At 36.5% G+C, this 22,308-nt stretch overlaps 1 protein-coding gene across 1 annotated transcript; it reads right to left on the bottom strand.

Moving 5' to 3' along the window:
• Positions 1–3,945: 3,945 nt before the first annotated feature.
• TFEC (transcription factor EC) lies at positions 3,946–19,396 on the bottom strand (the record flags this gene model as incomplete). The annotated part of the gene is made up of 6 exons (XM_009873521.1): positions 3,946–4,326; positions 5,284–5,431; positions 13,029–13,104; positions 18,208–18,264; positions 19,126–19,240; positions 19,359–19,396. Coding segments are annotated over 6 exons (815 nt in total), but the record flags the coding sequence as incomplete, so codon positions are not given.
• Positions 19,397–22,308: the final 2,912 nt, after the last annotated feature.

Raw genomic sequence — 22,308 nt, 5'->3', positions numbered from 1 at the left:
GCAGGAATAAGCAGATGGCAGGAGACTATATTAAAGAATCTATCAATTATTTTTATTAATGGGAGGCTACTGGATCATGATGTGCCATAATGGACTAAATGTTTAGCAGTTGTGAAGTGTTTTGTCTGTTAGGTATCTCAAATGTTCTTAGCGGATGCTATTATATTGTCTTGTGATGGCATTCTTTGAGTGACTGGATAGTGAAGTTTCACAAGGGACATATAAAGAGATGTTTTAATTTCAGTCCTTTAATTGTATTCATATAATAAACATAAAATACCAGTATGTATAAAATGTAATTTTAAAAAGATTGTGTGTACAGCGCATAATAAAGTACATTCTGTCTGCATACATTGACTTAAAAAACAAGATACTATATGGTTAACAATGAAAAATAGCAATTATTATAAAAATATTCTACAGTCTCATAATAGTAATGTAAATGCCTTTACTTATCTAAGAGACTTAACATAATTTTAAATTACAATAATTTTACATCCTCCATTCGTATATACAGACCTATTAAAGTCAAAAGGTATTATAATAACAATGTTCTTATTAAGATTAAATGACTGAATTATATTTAGTTATTTTACTATAAAAAGCGACTGTGTCCCTGTTTGTTAAAACCGTTTGCACGTACTCTAGTTTTCACACTGTCCATGCTATGCACAATGAAATAATTTAGTTTTCTGTTCTAAGTACAGTATTTATATCCATTTCATGAATTAAACAGGATGTGAATATTTCAACTCCCTTTCTTTTCGTGTAATTATCAGTTCGCTGTTTTGTGTATTGTGTAGGAATATGTGCACTAACTTTGAACAGCTGCTGCTGAAAACAAGCAAGAACTCCTTATTTAATACAAAAACAGCCAGTTCCTCTCACTCCCTGCCCTGCCTGAGTTCAAAATGTAAGTCTTTAAATTCTTTTTTTTAGGCTCAGAGCCACAGTCATATTACACAGCTTTTTCTTGAGATTTCATCAAAAAGATCTCCGTAAGAAATAGCCAAAAAGTGTATTTCGCTTGCACCATGTTTTAGTCCAGTAAAACTCGTATGGACAACAAAGAAATTAGGCCTGAGGAAGGATGACAGGGTTTGTCCCTGTAGTCATAAAATCCCTTTCCTCTGTGCAAGCAGGCAGGACTGTTCTCTGCACTGCTCTACTCTGACAGTCCTCTCAGCTTCACCAAACCTGGGGTGGGAGAGGACGTCCTTGCTCCAGAAAATCAGGGATACAGTTACCAGCATAACCTTTGGTTCATCCTCAGAATGTCCCAGGTTACTGTTTCTTTCACCTTGGACCACTACTTAGTTTCAAGGGTGACGCTGTAATACAGGTTATAGTTGTTAGCTAAAATACTAATTATGATGATTTTTTCCTAGAAAAAATGTGACAACATGGTCATAATATACACCTACAGGTATGTATACATTTAGTGTTTTGGTCAAGGGGGTTGAGGATTTTGTGTGAATGAAGATAGCTCACATATGTTTAATGGTAGATGTCATCTGGTATACTACAAAAGGAACATTCACTATCTTCTTCAAAGTTTCTCATGCAGAAGGAGGGAAAAAAAAATCTGGTGCTTCAGATGGAAGCAATTGTCAGAAGAATGAAAATCAACTGAAAAAAAATTTAATGGATGCACTATAATTTTTTTTAGAACAGTGCTTATAAAAGTGATGAAATTCAGGATGTTATTTAAAGTCAATACAGTTCAGAAGTATGGTCTAACTCTCATGTAAAAGTTCAATGGGAAAATCATGTAATACATTCATATTTAATTTCTTTTTCTCCATTATGAGCAATCCACATTGGTGTATTTAAAACTAATGTAGTAGAAACTGCAATACAGGGACAAATGACATTTGATATTAACCAACTATCCCTTCCTTTCATCAGCTTAAATGGACAATATGCATCCTACACTAGACATAATGTGGGCATAAATGTTACTTTTAACTCTTCATATTTTGTACTTAAGTGTCAGTATTAACTAGTCTTTGGTAAAACTATGACAAAGTGGTTCCTCTTTTAGTGAGAGGCATTTATAAAAGCACTCCAATTAAAATACTGTTTAGTCCTATCTTCAATTACCTTTTGTTAATACTCATTTGTCCTTCCATTCCTTTCCTCCGTGTTACAAAAAAAAAATATTTAAAAAAATTATTATTAGAACACTGTTGTTTTGACGGCTTTTAACCATGCAGTGGAAGCACATCTCTGCTAACATTCCAATCAAGAAACTATCCTGACACTATCTGGATTGATCAGGAATGGGCTATAAAGCCCTGCAGGAACAAAAACCTCCCACGAACTGTGAGGAGGGTGCAAGAACCAGTAACAGAAGAGTCAATAGGAAAAACAATTGCTCTGTGCTTGGATAATATGTTTAAATACATTTATAAACATTCAGGCAAACAACATTCCACTTTAATCTCTTCGTATTATTTTCAATCTTGTGACACTTCTGGGGCATGAGGCAGGCTCAGTGACAGCAAAATTAATACACATTTTTGAAACATATTTTGAATCATTAGAGAACTCCCTAATGTGATCATTTGGCTTTGGTTGAGGAAGAGCTATGGAGAATCTGTGCCCATGTATTAATATTACAATTAGAATTATTGTATTTAATGTCCTCCAGGAACAGGCATCACTGTCCAGAATTTCACTATGTACAGAAATTATATGCCTTCTACCTGCCCTCTAACTGCCAAGTCTTTACTGAGTCATCAAAACATGGTTTCTGAACGTCTCCTCCTAGCTAGCTAGTGACGAGAAGCAGTGCATGACAACAACACTTTTGAATATCCCCTTCAGTTTAAAAAGTCTTATTTTTCAGCTTTTCTGAAGCTAAATTTGAAAGTAAATTCTCTTCATTTCAAGTGTATGCAATGGGAATCTTGTCACTTCCTTCTGTTTCCAGATGGATCAAAAGCACGCGGATGGATAAACTAGAGCCCTGTTGGAAAAACCTTACAGTGCTGCCAAAGGACACTGAAAGCTTTGTCCAGAACTACTCTGTTATATCTCTGAATTCTGATCTCTTCCACACAAAAAAAGGACACAGTTTGAATATTCTTGGAATAAGCAGCTGACATAGCACTGTCACCAGTAGTGCTTGTTCTAAATCATGCTAATTGTAACACGGAGTATCTTTTTTGAGTCTTGTACATCCGTACAGTCTTTCTGCTGAAATGTCACCTCTTTTTCTGTTTGAGTTCATTTGAGTCTCTGTCATCCTGTTAGTTTCCATTTTTCTTCTGCATCATTAAAATATATATATATTAAAAGTCTGTTCTTTTTCTGCAAATGAAATTTTTAAAAAATTGAATTCTATGAAAAGCTTAATGGATTTTCTCCTTTTAAAAAGAAGCCTACACAGTTTAAATTTCATGCTCACTTCACTTGTGTGAAAGCATTACCATCTGTTTTTTCAGATTTTAAAACCTGTAACATCTCTACTGTTCCCAGCTTAAATAATTCCCTGTTGCTTCACTTTTTGCAGAATAGTTAGTTCTATAGAAAAAGAAATTAACAAATGACTAAAAGTCATGTTTATAGCAAAGAAAAGCAAACACAGATTGAAGAGAGAGTTATAATACACTTTCTGTAACATGAGTATTCCTTTTTGGGTGACCATTTTCATAGTGCTGTAAGAAGTCATAGAATGATAATAGAAACATGCCCAGTGAAGAAAGATTTGTGCAAATGCCAGCCATGAAAAAGATGGTGGGAATTTGGGGCAAAGTGATACGAGTCCATGTCCATCTCATTTTTCTGTGAAGTAATGGCTGATTTAAACCCTTATCATATTGTAACTTATCTCCACAGTGGCTTTCCTTATTCGTATTTAAAATAAGCACAAACATCATGTTTATGTTCAACTCGATCTTTTAGTAAGTGGTTTAGAGAAAGATGAGGCCCTTTCTGCTTTTATAAATCATCTCCATCATCTGTGCTAAAGCTGCTTCTCCTGCTGCTCTCTTTCGATGCAGCTGGGGATGTGGAGGACAAGAGCGGGTCGGTTCCAAACGGTGACACCGTGTCATCCAGTAAAATTTCCCCTAGCCGCTGCTCCTCTTTTAAAGCTGCGCTGAAGGACAAATCCGTGAAGTGTGAAAGTGGATCAGAAAAGGCTGTAGATCCATCACAGACATCAGAGTTTGGTCCATGTGCCAGAGGCATTTGTTGAGAGTAGTCTACAGAGTTCTCCTCGGGATAAGACTGTTGCTTGATGACCTGTGCAGCTAAATCGACAGCACTGAGTGAAGACATGACCGGAAGGCCGTGTGCACGTGCCTGGATTTCTAATTCCTAACATTTCAAACAAACACAATTAAGTAATGACTTTAAAATACAAAACAGTGTCTTCATAACTATTGCAATAAGCACCCCGACCATATATGCAAATTAATTATAGCATTTGTCCAGTTGTGAGACTACATTTTAAAATACGAAATTGTTAATCTATGAAAAATTGCCATTCCAGTGTTTTTCTTTTTACTTCCCCTCCTGTCGTTAAGCAGCTGTCCTACGGGAACATAAGGGTAGGACAGCCTCTTCAAAACCATTGAGTACTGAACCCAGTAAAGGTGACAGAAAAATGTTGCAACTTTCTAGTTCATTAGACACTGCTGTCCAGAACAACTGAAGATATTTTACTTGATGATGCTTATGATATACAGATATTTGTGCAAATGAACGTACGTAAGATGATGATTGATTTTATGTCTATCGATCTATCTGTCTATCTATCTATCTATCTATCTATCTATCTATCTATCTCATCTTTATATGGTTTATGTTGAAATCTTTCCTTTCAAGCCATGCAGGGCTATATTCTGCTCCTTTATGTTACAAGTATGTATAACATAATACAATACACCCAGGGAAGCGTAACGTGTTAAATGGTTACAAAGGGAAAATGGAAATGCTGAAGGGAATTTTCTGTCCATATTGATTTTTGGCTACAGAGATATACTTCTTGCTTCTTTTTTGTCTTTCTCTAGTTCTAATACACTCATAGGGAAACTGTTTGTGCAAACACTTATATTAACTTTCCAGGTATTCTTTTATGTAATGTTTAGTTATCAAAGGATTTTCCAAGAAATCTAAAAAGCACCCCCTCTCCAATATACATAGCAATAAATAGGGAAAGCCAATTCATTTTAATAAATGTTATTTGGGGAAAAATCGTATAGATTAATAGAATTTGATGAGGAATAAGTACTGAGAAAGCTTTGTAGTTCATGGCGACACTCTTATACAAACCTGAATTCGGAGTAGAAGTCTTCTGTTAGCATGCTCTAATTTCTTCTGCCTGTGTTCTAATTCTCTGGCTCTCTGTTGTTCTTTTTGTAGCCACTTGATGTACTCCACTGATGCTTTTAAAATAGTTCCTTTGTTCCAGCGCATATCACTGCAGAATGTAGAGATAACCTTTTCACAATTGTGCATGTCAGCAGAATTCATAAGAACTTACAAAATCTTTTACATTAATATGAAATAATGATTTACATGACTATTATTCACTCTTAGATATTATTGCTTCTGAATGGAAATTTTAATAGAATAGTTAAGAAGCCCTTATATAGTAAAATTAATCCCAGAATGAAAATAAGTGTCAAAAGAAAGTAATAAAGTGACTTTTTGTGGGAGAGCTAAATGCAATATCATGATTCTAGCATTACAGTTTTTATATTTTTAGTGAAAATTGCTTTTATTATTAACTCTAAGATTAAAATCTATGTGCAGTATTTCTGCATTAATGAACTAGGAAATATACATTACGGAAGACTTAAGCCTAAATTTTTAAAGATCATTTTGAATATACTACTCCTTTTACCTGACTTACTAATGAGGTTGCTTTTATGCTTGTTGCGAAAAAAATGGTCTGTGCTGAATGCCACTTCTCACTGATGATAGAACAGAAAAATCACACTTTTGGAACCATAATGGCTATGGAATGACAAAAATCCTGTCCAAAGATCTTGGAACGATATAATCAAGTTAAATTCCACAGCTATATGTGGACCCCAACTCAAAATAAAAGCCTTGCCAAAAAAAAAATAAGATTAAACTTATCCATCATTTAGGAAATCATCGTTTAACTTCCACCTTTTGAACAGTCTTACTAACAAAAATACATTTGTTCAAATGCGTGGTTTAAGGACTTTCATGTACCCATTTATTAACTTTCCATGTATTGCTTTATGTAAGGTCTTGGAGGCCTTGAAACAAGAATAAAATCTGTTCAGTATTTTATGCTAGAGGATGGACCTGCTGCATTAAGTATACAGACAAAAATGTTTATCCAAATTACCTATTTCACTGCAAGATGGCTTAGACAAAGCAGATTACTGGCAGAGGTTCTGTTCCTGCAAAACAGCTCTGAGAAGGGAAAAGCTTTTTAAACTAGGAAGAGTCTGAGGTTGGGAGTGACAAATAACCACCCTAGTGAATTTTTTTTAGTACCTATTCCAAATACCTATACTCTGGAATTTATAGAGTCAAAAAGAAATATAAATTATACTCCAGTCAATCATCACTTTCCATTACTCCTTGGTTGCTTTAGTTAGTGAGACTTGCTCCTACTCACATGCTCACCTATGGGGAGTAAAACTGAGATCTGAAGTGGATTTACGCTTTACATTCGGCCTTTCAGAGTAAATGGCTGAGGAACCTTGCACCTTTATCCCAAGTCTAAGCACCTTTAGAGACTTCCAACAAGGTGGTTGTCTTTCTGCTGAATTTACAGGACAAGAGCCAGGCCAGTACAGGATTCAGGGACAAGGCCCACTTGGCCTTTCCTAATGTACTGTACTACAGATAAAATCTTATGGAGCTGATAGCTTTAAAGATGCTCAGGATACCCAAAATTATCTAGGATACCCTAGAATTGAGACAACTTGCTAGATTTGGGAGAACCAGCTCTTTGAACAGAGAGGGCTCAAATTCACATCTCTGCCATCTCTGTGTAGCCCACAAACTATGGAGATCCAGCACACCGGGACCTCCCCTGGTTTCAGTGATGCAGGCCAGGAATGCACAGCTTTCAAGATAAGAAGGTGAGGAGGTCAGAGAGAAAATAATTATTGTCTCAGACTCCACTGGCTGCAAAGCCAAAACATCAGAGTCTGCTCACTGAAGTGGGTGTGTATTGTCATTTAGACATTCCCTGGTCAAAAAAAAACGAAGCAGGGGTGGGAGTGGGAGCCAAGAACAGAACCTTTCTCCCTCACGACAGCTGAATCATCTCTTGACAGTCACTCTGCCTTCTCCTTCCTCTCCCTGTACTTCTTGCCCAGGAGGACAGAGCATTTTCCTGGCTTAATCCCATGGATTCCCTCCTAGGAGAGGACTTCCATTCACATGTGGGGTACCTATGTTCAAACTGCAAAGATCAATGAAGTTTTTAGCACATATTATGCTTATTTTCTTGACAAATCTTTGACTGCCAGCACCATATTATAATCTTGTTTTCTGCAGACCTCTTCAGAAAGTTAGGTAAAATACTGTCTGTGTACACCAGAGCAGTCCGAATAAATAGAAGCAGCTAAAGCTAGGAGGACAACATTTCAAATTGGAATCTCCACCGCCATCTCAGATATAAGATGTATTTGTTAGGTATAGCTCAGAATTGATGAACTTTTTTGTTTAATTTCAAGTGACTAGTTTAGGACATTTCATGATAACTTTGAAAAGTGGTACATTAATAAGAATGCCTATAGCATAACCTGGAGAAACACAATCTGTCTAGGCAAGGGAGGCCAGCTCCTCACAGCATGTAATTAAGGCAAAACTAAGCCAGTTTTGGACTGATAGTCTGAATAGGGAAATGTAGCACTGTGAAATTAGAAACTGGCAAAATGGAAATAATTAAGACATAACAAAGAAAAAAGTATGCATATATCACATATTCGGCAAAGATTTCATAGTGATATCGCTAACAATTTCATGTCAGTTATGAAATATAATGAATTCAAAACCAAATTCAGACAAAAATGTTTTTTGTTAATTTTTCTGATTAATATGATAAGCCATATATTCAGACAATTTAGAAACTTTTTGTTATGAAATTCATTCAGGTTACACATAATTGACAACCTCTGTGATATTGGTCACTTTTAGTTCATGTTGCCTTGAGAGCTTGAATTTTTACATGTATGAAAATGAAATTTTTTCTCACAGATTAAAATAAATCTTCAGTGGATCATAGAATTATAGAGCAGCCTAGGTTGGGAAGAACTTTAGAGGTCATTTAATCCAACCTCCCTGCCATGGGCAGGGACGCCCCACCTCTCAGCTGGATCAGGCCACACATGGGGACCGAGCAGGAATCGAACCCGCAACTTTGGTGGTGTTGTTGCAAGCACTGCACTCAAGCCACTGAGCTAACCAGCCCCCTATGTCTAACTCCTGGATTCAAATCACAGAGAGACGGATCTGGTCAGCTTCTGCATGAGACACATATGGATAGATATCTCTTGTGGTAATATTTACAAGTTTGAGATGCAAAACTATAAAGGAGCTCTAGGATGAAAATCTGTGGTTACTGTAATGATTTAATAGACTTTATGTGTGTGTGTGTATTAGCACATGTATGCATCCCACATATATTCTACATCTCTACTCATACTGATTGATGACTTATTAAATGAGGAATGTTGAAGCCAAATCTTCCAATGTCTGAAGCAAAGGATTAGCTGGTGACCTTAGAAGCCAATATGTCTTTCACTCTATGTCTCTCTATTTACATCAGGATAAAAAAAAAAACTGAAGATATCTATGCTGGCTCTGCATCGCAGCCATTCTCCATCTGTTCTAGCCCAGAGCACCACACAGCAGTCACAGGACAGCCCTATGGAGAAACAGAGGCTCTGTGCAGATGTGAAGGGTTGGAAGAGGAGTAATATAACTACTGAGGAGGAGAGCAAATTGCAGGAATATTATGTGAGGTGGGGTGTGGTTGGTGTGGTGTGGTGTGGTGTGGTGTGGTGCAGGCACAGGCTGGGTGCTCCACAGCAGTAGTTTGCAATGCATCTGGCTCTGCTTAGCAGGCAGGCAAGAAGATTGATCATTGATGGGAATTAACACCTCAGCATCTGAAGGTGGATTAAATTCAAGTACCGGAAATGCATCAGAAAAGTTCAGAAATTCTCCAAGTAGTGTTTGGTTTTATGCTATTTTTGTGGAAACGCTGGATTCTAAATCAGGCTCAAATAAAGTTATCGGAAAAATAGTAAAAGTGACACTAGGGAATGGTGATTTTTGTTTTTTAGATATTTATATATTGTGCTTGCTCAGTATAAAACAGAAATAAAATTTGAAATTACAAGGCCTACAAACCCATTTGAGTACCTTTAAAAACTGTATAGCCACTGACAGTTGTTAGTCATTTTGTTGGAAATGACTTTATGAAAAGTGACAAAACAGTTGCATTTGTAACTGTTTTAAATCTAAGAAGTTAGATAGAGAATAACAAATCCTTGGAGACAGCAGGATTTCTTTTTTTGTCATTTTACCCTTTTACTGTCTATTTTAATTTTTTTTCCTTATTTTTCGTCTTTATTTTTTGTATATAGGGCTCCATACTGTAAATACTGAAGCATACAGCAAGCTCTATGTGTGGAAAAAAACCATTTGAGAGCAGAACGAAGTTTTGCAGATCTAACCATCAGCAATGACCTCTGCAAAGAAGGACTTTGTCTGTGTATGTGCATGTGGTACAATAACCTGAGATTTTTAGAAAGCTATGCAGGACTTTGGACTTGTTTTGATGACCTGCACAATTACAAAGTGTGTTCTCCCAAAACAGCCAGCAAGTTTCCACTTTATAATAGCATGAGTGTACACAAGCTTTTCCTTTACAAGAAATGTGGCCGTGCTGGCTGTCAGCAGGTCTGTCCACAGATCACAGAGAGAAGATCAGGCACAGGCAGATGCAGAAGGGAGAGAGTGAGAGCAATGCCCTACTTCTGCCCCAATCCCCAGTTCTATAAAATTAGTAGAATTCTTAAAGGAAAGATTTTTTTTCTTATTAATATTTCTGATGATTCTAGTCTGGGTACCATAACACAGTTCTTGCATAGGTGATTCCAGATGCCACCACTACGTGAAGTCCTGTTAACCACCTAAAAGGTGGCTTCTGGAAGGCTGGACACAAAGGGACTGTGAATGATAAGGGAAATATATTTTAAGAGGCAGGTTATGAGTTTTTCAGCAAAATATGACTGGATATTTTGCCCTTTTGTTATTCTTCTTTTTTTAAGTTACTCTGGTTTTTAGTTATTCTGTATAGCTGTTTTGTATTTCTGAATCATCTACCACTTAGATATCTAAGCATTGAAAATTAAACAGAAGAGTCACAGTTCTTTGCAACTTATCTCCATTTTCTAAAGCTGATGAAGTGAACTTAAAACAGCCATTCACTTAAGCAATTTAATCCACATTTTCATCATTAAAGTTTAAAGAAAAAGTGAAAAGAATAGAGGTTTAAGCCAGTCAAAAGAAAGTCTCTGCGGAAACTCTGCAGGAGCTAAACAAGTTCACTACTTAACTAGCAAAACAAAAGTGAAATAAAAACCCCCCACACCACTTCTGAGAAATATAAATCATAAAAGGTTTCCAAATAGCATCAAAAATGTCCCTTTCTGTTCCTGAGTCTGAATGTAATCTTCATGAAGCAAGCCATCTGGGACAGGCATGCTAACCACAATGGCTTAGTTATAGTGGTATTTTCTCTTCAATGCAAAGGCTGATTTCCTTCACTGCCATTAATCCAAGCACCAGTAAGGTTTCTCCTTTTACAGATAAGTTCCCACTATAAGAAGAACCTTCTGAAATCAATATATGATGTGAAAATGCTATATGTGATAAAATGTTACATGTAAAGTATTGTAAGAGAAAATATATCTCTTTCTTTCAAAGAAGAAGGGGGCAGATTGGGTGCACAGTAAGGGGTTATGAAGGAAAAAGCAAGAATTGAAATAGAGGGTAAGGACACTAAATTACGATTTGGCAACACACAACCATACCAGAAAGAAATAATAATTCTGATCTGCTCAGACAACACAACAATATGGTCAAATTAATGTATTTTCACCTAAAAACATATATTAAAAAAATGTGTTTACACTTCTTCAGATTAATTTAACCTGGCATCAAGCTTTAGAAAAGTTAGGTTATAACTTTTTTTCAAAAGTGTTCTGCACCTTTTGATGTCTCTTTTTTCTTAAAACCAACTTGAAAGCTTTTAAATAGGCCTGTTTTCAAAAGGAATACTGATTACCAGCCTTTTGAAGAAAGCAGTCCTAAGAACCTGAGACACTTAAGTCCGCCTTGTGTTTTGTAAACAAGCCACTGGAGCTACCATACTGTTGAACTCAGTCATGGTTTTGCAGATTAAAACAAGAAAATGTGATGCCTTTGGAATCTATACCTGTAACATTTTCATTCGGCAACAACACTAAAATTTGGGGGTAGAATCCATCATCCACTTACTGGAGCAAAATTACAGGTCCAGCTGACTCATTTTAAGAAGAGCATTAATGTTTTAATTTTCATAAGCTAAACCTGAACCCAGACCAAAACCTTTAACTCAAACCCCTCTGTAAGCAATCAAAAATTGGGACTAGAGTTTGTATCTTATGCCCATTTCTAATTGCTGTATAACTTGCTTCCATTAATGCTTTATAGCTGCAAACCAACAGTGCCATCCACTGTTTTTCTGAGAAATCTTTCAATTATTTGCCCAAATGGTCTTGAATACTGAAAGATGCACCAGCACAATTAAAACTTCTCTCCCAGTTTGTATTTGCAATGGATCACATGTGGCCCAAACTTTATTTAGGTACTTAAAGCACTTCTTTTTTTGACTCAGATTCAATACTAATAACAAGAACATGCCTATTTATTTAATCTTGGGTGGATGCTGTATAAGGAACCGAGTTCATGAATTTTCTAATATGGATTCAATATGTTAACTTTCTTTCTGTTGATTTCGCTCCAACTGGCTTGTTATGCCAATCATGTGCTTAGGTAAGTCTCACACAGCTTTATACTGTTGTAGAAATCCTTAATATAATCAGAAGTTTCTTAGTCCTAAGGAAAAAAATAAAGACTGAAGCATCATGTAGGTCTGTATTGACATGTAAATGATAAAATCTGTATAATCAATTTTATGTGAGTCACAGTCATGCTAGTGCATGGTCTTAAGGCATCCCTGAGCGACATGAGAATCCTAAGGCTAAAGTTCAATATTAAATATCCTAATAAATTGCTATTGCTAGTCCTGCAATAGGCTTTCCTACCAAGGAGGCCTTTTTCATAGACATGGCAAATATAAGCTTTAAAGGAACGCAAGTAAAGTTTAAGCAGTACTCATTTTGTATTACTGTATTAGTATAAATGATTAGTATAAAATGATATTATTATAGCAATTATAATTTTTATCTTTGCATTTTAGGACTATTGTTTTCCCTGCACTGAGTGAAGGAATTCTGAAAAGTGCTCAGTCTACAGACTCTTAAGCTGATTTTATTTTATTTTTTTTAGTCAAAGGGCAGTGACAACATGCATTTTGTTTTATCCCACTAGAGGGCTCATGGCAAGGGCTGAGAGCATCAATCCCTTCTCCAGAGACACCACACAACTGTTACCAAGGACACAAATGGACTTTCTGTTGTTTGGTTTATCTTCTGGTTTTCTTCTTTTTGATTCCGTTTGATTGTTGTTTTCTTCTTTTTTTGTTTTGTGTTTTTTTTCCTCCTGATGTGTCAGTCTCTCTTGAACACCCTGGAACTGCTTTCATTTTATTATCCTTTCACGTAAGTTTTCCCAACAGGCACCAAAAATCTGTCAAAGCTCTTTAATTTAGCAGCCTGATCTGAGCCAGTGACCTGGCATGGAAGATTTTGTATCCCTTCACTCAATCCTATGGCCAGTAAATGCAGCTGTATTGTTTTCCCCTTTATTTAAACTATAAACATTATTATAGGAAAGACTGTTGAACTCACGGATCATTAGACTTGGGGATGAGTGTGCCAAGCTCCTTGATTCGGTAATTAATATTGTACCTTCTTCTTCTCTCAACTGTTAAAAAGAAATAGTTGCTATTTTATGGTGAAATATCCTTGGGAAAAGAAATAAACGTTAAAATATTTTAATTATTTAAAAGCAAGTCAGTCAATGCACAGAAAATTTTTTCCTTGAATAAAATTCCCACATGGTCTCTTACCTGTTTCTGACTTACTCTTAGGACAAACACTATAGAGTCATAGAATTTAGAATCATAGAATCATAGAATCATAGATTCATAGAACAGTTTTGGCTGGAAGAGACCTTCAAGATCATCACGCCCAACCTTTTCCTAGTCCTAGTCCCTTTACCAGCTTGGTAGCCAACCTCTGTACCCTCTCCAGTACCTCAATGTCCCTCTTATAGCGAAGGACCCAAAACTGGACACAGGACTCAAGGTGGGGCCTGACCAAAACTGAGTACAGGGGCATAATCACCTCCCTGCTCCTGCTGACAATGCCATTCCTGATCCAGGCCAGGATGCCATTGGCCTTCTTGGCCACCTGGGCACACTGCTGGCTCATGTTCAGCTGGCTGTCCATCAACACCCCCAGGTCCCTCTCTGCCTGGCAGCTCTCCAGCCACTCCTCCCCAAGCCTGTAGCACTGCTGGGGGTCGTTGTGGCTGAAGTGCGGGACCTGGCATTTGGTCTTAGTGAAACTCATGGAATTGGCCTTGGCCCAGCGATCCAGCCTATCTGGATCCCTCTGTAGAGACTCTCTACCCTCAAGCAGATAGACAATTCCTCCCATCTTGGTGTTACCTGCAAACTTACTAAGGGTGCACTCTGTCCCCTCATCCAAATCATTGATAAAAATGTTAAACAGAAGTGGCTCCAGTACTGAGCCCTGGGGGACATCACTTGTGACAGGCTGCCGCTCTGATTTTACTGCGACCACAACCCCTTGGACTCAGTCATCTAACCAGTTTTTCATCCATGATTAGTCCCATCCCTGTATCTTACCTTACCTGCAGGGTAAGATTTACAACTAGGCTCCTAGAAAGTTGAATAGTCACATATTGTGTAAACACAAGCTAGCACTTCTCTTTCTTCTGATGTTTATGTATCTTTTCTCTACCCTGCTCCCACACAACAGAGTTTTCAGCTTAGCAGAATGTTGCTGATGAATTCAATAAGGACTCAAGACAACTCACCCAGCATTTCACATTTTGGCAGAACTTCTGCCACAGAGCACAGTTAACAGCTTCATTATCTCTTATCTATGGTTATCAGCTCTGTAAACCACAGAGGGAACATAAATGCAACCATATCCCTTCACCGAAACAGAGAAATATTACGTCCCAGAAACACTTCACCCGCACCACATCTGTTTTCTTCAGTGATGCACAGTGCAAGTGTGTTTACATTAACTTTAAAAACACACAGGATATGAAGAAAAACATAATTTAAACAATAAAAATATTTTTTGTATTTGAATTAATGTTTCTCCTAAGATAAACTACATGCGGTATCTAAGTTTACTTATAGTTAAGTTAAAAAGGAAAAAAGAGGAGATAAGCCTCTTAAAATGAATTCCTCCTCTGTGCTCACAGTCCACTTCATTGACATTGACATACGGGTACCCAGACTGGAGTGCGTGACCATTCTCTGCATGAAGGGTCTGTCACACTCCTGCTTCCCATTTCAGTAATTTAGACAAAATTGTCCTCTGCTTCCTCATTATTATTTTCTCCAGCTACTTTTACATGCAGAAACTTCACATTTTCTAGTGGCTAGGCCCAAAGGACATCTGACCTCTTTGGAGGACTTCTTGTACATAATTATGACAAACAAAGTATATTCAGTGAGAACGTATTACTGTTGTGGTACTACCAGCTATCAGAGATCGGCAGTGATGTTTTCCTGGCATGAACTCAAGCTTTTGCCTATTCCCTCCACGTTGTACCTTAGCTCAATCCAAACCTCACTGAATGGACGTGATTCAACATTAGTCTGTCACTAGCTTTGCATTGAGCTGTTTCTCTTATCCCTCGCTTCTTGGAAGACCCTACATTGGCCTCAATATGCTAATACCACTGTACTCTGTCAGACCAGACCTGATCAGCCCTAGAACATAGGCAGAGTGGATACGGCTGTCTCATCGGTGTATGGACACGTGCACTTAAATTTTGATGTCCTAGTTTTGAATAAAAGTACAAAAAGAGTGTTAGAGCTAAATTAAAAGTGTGCAGCCTAGTGGCTCTTCTGGCTTCAACCTTTTCACTGTCATAAAAATATTATCATTCCCGTTCGGTCCCCATGTGTTGCCTGATCTAGTCGACAGGTGGCGTCCCTGGCGGCAGGGAGGCTGGATTAAAATGATCTCTAAGGTCCCTTCCAGCTAAGGCCATTCTATGATTCTATGATTTTCAGTGTCAGCCCTACCGTATAGACGGCTTTTAGGTCATTACTTCTTTCAATACATAAAGGCACTTTTTCTTCCTGTCTGTGTGAAGCTCTTAGGTTTGCGTAGCAGTCATTTATTTCCTTCGTCACTGATTCCAACCCAGGGAACTCCCTAGATGTTGTTATTTATCCAGATGAAGTGCTCTGCCTTGGTGAGAAGTATTATATTGTCTTACTCACTCTAGAAACAGGAATTTCACTCAACAAATTAAAGCATCTCAGATTCTGTAGTCGTGATTCACATATTCAGGACACAGGGTCATAATCCTACTGTTACAATCCTATTGTTAATTGACTCCTTGCACCTCATTGCCATGAATGTGCTGGATCTTGTAGGAGAACACAGTGTGCAAAAGCACATAATAACTGAACAATTTAAAAGATCGTTTCAGTTATTTTGGCAAAATAATGGCAAGGTAGACAAAGGTAAAGAATGTGCATTAACTATACAGTCATAAGACATAATAGTTTTTGTTTAATTAATAGTTACAGTGTGGAAAAGCACTGCAAGAAATTCATCAAAAAGTAGTCAACTAAATTTGTATATAAAACAAGGCAAAGAAAAAATGTCTGTACAAGTTACCGAATTATTTTTATATTTTTGTAGTTTTTCCTGAAAAGAAACTTCCAATGGTTATGCTAATGAATTATGGAGGGGAAATTTGAAGCTTGGAAATATATTTCAGTAAGGCTTTCCTGACTTTTATCTGTTATAGCTCAAATCGTATTCTGAATTATCAACAATATTTCCAGTGTCAGATTATACCAAAGCCAAATCAGAAAATTATTTTTTTTTAAACCACATGGACAGGATGACCATATAACAAACAAATGTCACATCATTTTTGCTTGGAAACAATACCAAACAAACAAAATCAACAAAAAACCCTGAGCAAAATACATTTAGTAATCATTTAAACTCCTCCTGTTACGTGAAGAAGGGGTTCCATTTCTTAAATGTAAATTCATTTTCATGGTTTCACTGAGGATCTAACATTTCAAAAGGAACCTTTTTCTAATTCCTCCTTGGTATGAGAAGGTACAAGAACATTAAAATATGTTTTTATCCAACCTGAAACACAAACATTTGTATAATTCTAATCAAGTTCGGAAAATTGATTTTTCAGACCAACTCTAAAAAAAATGGTAATAATAAAAGAGTAAATCACACTAATAAAGCCTTTATATGCAATGCATCATTAGCTCCAAGTCATCAGGTAGTAGAGCTATCTCTAGAGAGGCTTTGATCTCTGAGAGTGTACACCTGCAAACCAAATAGATGAGATGTTGCATGTCTGGGTGGTATCATCTTGGCATACAGACTTCAGGTCAGTTGCCAGTGGTGAAGGACAGTTCTCAAACATGTCTTCCTGTGTTCAGGAGGGATGATGTCAGAGCCAAAATAAACAACGGACAACATCCTAACATGTGACATCCCTATTGTACGTATGTGACAGTCAAGGAGTGTCTCTCTGTAATTCACAATGTGGTCTCTCTGTAATTCGCAACAATGTGCAGACAAAAATAAAGATGCCTTCTGGAAAGTGTAAGTAGTAAAAAGTTATCCACAGTGGTTGTTAGCACATTGTAGATGTGGATGTACACTTCTAAGTAGATAATTTCATACAGGCCATAAATCCCCCTAAGATTACTGGAATAGCCATAGAACTAAGATGGAAGAAAATAAAGATACAGAGTCCATTAACTAATTACCAGTTTAGGTTAAAATTTGTGGAATCCTAGAACACTTCAAGTTGGAAGGGACTCATAAGGATCATCATGTCCAGCTCCCGGATTATTTCTGCCTCAAAAGGTGGAAAGGAGAAGTGGAAAATGTAATCGCTTTATTCAACACTTTAAAAAAAAATCTTTCAGGTTTTTCTATTTCTAATTACTCTTTAGAGGGAAATATTGCCTAATTGTATAGGCAACCCCCCTCCCCCCCCAAAAAAAAAGCTCAAGAAGTTGTTTATTTATATAAGTTCAATATTTAGACCATGAACTATGAATTTTGGTGTGTTCTAAGCCTAAACTACAGAAGACTATTCCTCTAGAACCGAAACGCCCAACATCTGTACATGGCTGCACTATTTTCCATTAAGGAAACAGAAGTCTATCCCAGCCCACAAAAGTCAGGGGGCTTGTGCTTCAGAGCAAGAAAATCAGAGCACCGTATCCTGCCTTGATCTCCTTTTTCTGATGCATGATTTCCACAACTTTTTGTTCTTAACTAGCATTTAGAAATTGCCTGATTTCCTCTGTATTTTTTTTTTCTTTTCCTTCCTATCACCCATAGAGAGATACAGACTCTCACTTGGGTGCTTCAGTAAGCAAGATGTGAAGACTGGATTTTCACTGTTCATTTGTCTTCTGCCTCTTTGTCTGTTTTGCACTACAGTTGTTAGAGAAAACATCAAGTAAAATATGCAGGATACATGTACAACTGTAGAATAAAAACACAGTAGCAGGAGATGATAAGAAAAAAATTCATTATACTATGCAAAGTATTTTGAAAGATAAAAGTCAAAGACAGAAGTTAATTTCAGGGAAGAAAGTTCTGTGGTTGGCTTTGTTTGCTGACTAAGTTCAATTTTGTTACCCTGCTAGGATGCTGATCTAGAAGAAGAGCAGAGATGCGGTAGCTAATGTATACTATTTTTGCATTCCCCATATATTCCATTTAATGAGATGGAAGATGAACATATACTTACTGAGATTGTGGTTATCCTTTTTTTGTCTCTCCTTTGCCATTGCTCGTGTATCTGCTTCTGACAGAAAGTGACATCTATTAAAACAGTCCTTAAGTTGCAATTCCAGTCCTTCTTTCACCTTTTCAAAATGGCCTCTTTCCACGAAGAACAGCCTTCTACTCTTTCTACTGCATTACTCTTTTTATAATTAAACAAGATCATAAGCAAGTCTGTATTCTACAAGTAGTAAATTGTGAGCAACTATGGCAGGTTAAGACTTTTTTTTATTACATCTTTTATTTAAGAACACAGAAATACCATAGAAGAGTACTTTTCTCCAGTTTGCTGTATTTTACTTCAGGATAAAACTTACAATACACTAATGTGAATATGGATTTTGTATATCCCATAATGCAAGAGTTAATCAGATTTGTAAGATATTGAACAAACTCACTGTTTCCTCTGAGTGACACTAATAAACTGTACATGGTTGTTAACATTCTTTGGATTAATTGAATGTAACTTTTAAAGTTGTTAATCTACCAATATAGATTTACCTTGAATAGCCTTATTGTAAGGTTTTAAAAGAATCATTTGTTCTATGCTGGAACAAATTTAATGGATGATAATTTATTTATACCATTGATCAGGAGCCAACATGTGGAAGAATCCACTATGTTTACTAAAATAATTAGGTTTATTAGAAGCATGATGTTCATAAAAAACAGGCTGCAAACATGGTTTCTGAATTGCTGAATAGGAGAACAGAAAGAAAATATTTCTCCTTAGTCTTGTTCTTTTCTGTAAACAAAACTACCAGCTGCAAAATTCTCAGAAGTTTTATGGCCATCTATTTCATGAGAAAGATTTATTCAATCCTAAAAAGAAAGAGCATCACTCCTGCAATCATAAAATACTAAAATCTCAGAGTTCTTTTACCTGTGAGTTCCCTTTTTACTGGTAGATTAGCTGGGCAAGAAGCATTTGTGAGACCCATATTAGCTGGTGCCGTTCCCTGGTCACTGTTATATATATCCAAAATGCTGCTAGATAGCTTGAGGGGTAGGGGGAGGAAAGAAGAATAAGAACAAAAATAATATTAAAACAAGTTAAGGATTTAAAAGATTTTTAAAAAACCCAGACAAATACAAAGAGCAAACTTCTTTAAATACAAGCCTGGTGTTCTTTAGAAGGAGCGGCGTCTTTGTGTCTTGAGAAAATTTACAGTTCTGTAGTATTAAAACTGAAAGTGAAGGGTCATGAGCTGCTGCTGCTCCACAAGCAGCTTTCTAAGTACTGGTTTTGCAGGTTTCAGGTTCGGAGTGATGGCAGGATATGGCCCCCAGTGTCTGTTTTTCAATTACTCTTATATCGTGTTTTCTACTAACAGTATTACCACAACTGCACTCCAAACCAACCTTGCTGGTTTCGACCTACTCCCAAGTGATTTTTATAGTCACATCACTCAATTTCAAATTGTACATCACAATGCACCCAGTTTAGCAGTATAAAGATTTGGTGTCTCATTCAGATGTAATAGTTAAATTAGAGTGGTCATTACATCAAAGAATATGCTTTAAGGAAAGAATCTGTGCTAATGTCAGGATAGACCAGATAATCTATTGGTTTTAATATGCATGACATATATACATATATATATATATATACCATTATCCTTATAGCCTTCCAAAAGGTGACAAAACGTTATTTAAATAAACCCACTGAATAGTTTTAAAGAGAAGTTAAATTGTTTATATGGATTCCAGATAATTACCCAGATACTACTTTCACTTGAATAATTTTGCATATTTAAATAGCTTTAAAATATGTAAAAGTTTAGTAAATAATGGTTCACAGTTTGCTCAGTTTCTATGACCTTTAAGCATTGGACATTAGCTTATATATTTCTGTATGTTCATGTGAAAACAGCTGTATAAAAGGAGTCCAAGTCCAGGTTCACGAAATAGATTTGCATTCTTATTGCTTCTTTGGCCAAGACACAAGGACTCAGAGGTTGAGTTTGGATCTACCTGGCCAAAAAAAAAAAAAAAGGAAAAAAAATGGATGAAAAAGCAGATGAAGAAAGTGAGGAAAACTGTGGGTAAAACTACTGACTTGAAACAAAAAAAAGGCATGAAAGGAAATTGGGAGTTATTTCAGAAAACTACTTTTCATATACAAGAAAATATGTTTTTACAGATTTGCCATGAACCCATGGATCCTGAATTTTTCAGGTAAGTCACTGATACACCAACTATAGGTCTGCTGGGAACCAGCTTTTTTTAGGCTCTGATCATTTCTCTTCTTGTAGACACTGTGAGCTTCACCACAAGTTATTTTGACTGGAGACACTTTTCCAGTGACTTGCTCAGTGTGCAATTTTTTCATGGCAGTCCTTGCTACATTTTTCTATTAAATCTGAGATTTTAAATAACTTTCAATTGTAAATAATGATTTTACTAGATTAACTAATAATTTTACTAAGTTATCTGAGAACCTATTTTGTGTTAAATTCTCTTAGTTTCATAACCTACAATGAAATGAAGAAATTGGGATTCTTTTTGAGTACACATAAATAACATGCTCATTTTTAAAAGTTTGTTACTTAGGAGAACTGACAGTTCTTAAATACCATTAGAAATCACAACACCAAGTCAGTTTTTAAAACCTGCTTACCTATTTGATCTCTCAATGGAAACACTTTTGAAAAGAATTTTTGGAATTCTGTTGAGTATTACTCAAGAACAAGCTATCTTTAATATGCAGGATTTGAATGCTAAGCGTATTCACACATTAAGCACCTTTGTTTCATTCCGGAGTGGTAAACTGACAAGTATTACAGAATCCACTGCAGCTTTACCTTTGCATTTGCTTTCTTCCAGGGACAGTACAAATGTATTACAAGAGTGAACTCATATTAGCCCTAGACACATATTTAATTACTTCCTATATTCATGTAAGTGAATCTGGCTAATTGAAATGATATGAAAACAGAACGACATAAACAAATGAATGTCAATGTGACTGGTACACTCATTCCAGTGGACTTTAGAAACGGCTGTTACAATTTAGACAAATGTTCTTGTGAAATGCTAGAAAATAGTAACCACTGAAAGAAACATAATCTAATAAATAATCTAGCTAACAAAGAATCCAAAGCTGTCGTATTTTATATATTTCACACAGATGTGTACATGAGTTCATTATCTTTAATGAAAAAGTAGTAATTTTTTTTAATTTTTAAGATTATCAATACCATTAATGAAAAATCTCAGCATTATAAAACTTCTTGTTTTCAGTTAATAATTCGTCTTTATACTTGAAATATAGTTAAATTTATATAGTCTATTTACAAAGGTAATGAATGATGAATTTAGTTGGTAATGTAAAAACAATACCAACACACCTGAAAGTTCAGAACTGTGTGAGGGTTCGAAAGAGCATGAGTAAACTCAGAACCACATGTTGATATCAGCAGAATTGACGAAGGTACTTCCATCTACCTCAGCTGCCATTGTCTGGAGTGATAAGAGTTCACACATCCGTCTCCATGAGCAGAACTGCTGTGCAATGTCATCCTACACATCCAGGACTGAAAGCGAGTATTTGCCCATGGTCTATGTCTGGCTGTACTAATGTTTCCATCAAGGAGTGAAAGGCATGAATTATTTTCCCAAACATCTTATATCATCTTTGTTTCCCACAGATGGTCTCTGGCATTTTTCCCCTTATCATCTGGCAATTTTTATCAGTCAATAAGAAAGCAGAGTCATAACTCCATGTAGAGATAATGGAAACGAAACCCAAACCCAAGTAATTTTTCTATTGATGGCTAGAATTCTATAACATCACCATATAGACTTATTTACCTATATGTTAATCTAGAAGGTATAGGCAAGGAAGGAAAGGCGATGGGATAGCCCTGTGTGTAAGGAAGTATTTTGACTGTCTAGAGCTTAACGATCGTGACAATAGGGCTAAATGGTTACGGGTAGGAATCAGAGGGAAGGCCAACAAGGAAGATATCATGTCTGGAGTCTGTTTCAGACTACCCAGCCAGGGCAGAGAGGCAAGTGATACATTTTATAAGCAGCTGGAAGTCTCACAATAGCCCTTGTTCTC

This window comes from Apaloderma vittatum, unplaced genomic scaffold (assembly GCF_000703405.1).
Source record: "Apaloderma vittatum isolate BGI_N311 unplaced genomic scaffold, ASM70340v1 scaffold18257, whole genome shotgun sequence".
In the NCBI taxonomy this organism is placed as follows: domain Eukaryota; kingdom Metazoa; phylum Chordata; class Aves; order Trogoniformes; family Trogonidae; genus Apaloderma; species Apaloderma vittatum.
Note: the sequence above shows the minus strand (reverse complement) of the source record. Positions and strands in the feature narration are given on the sequence as shown.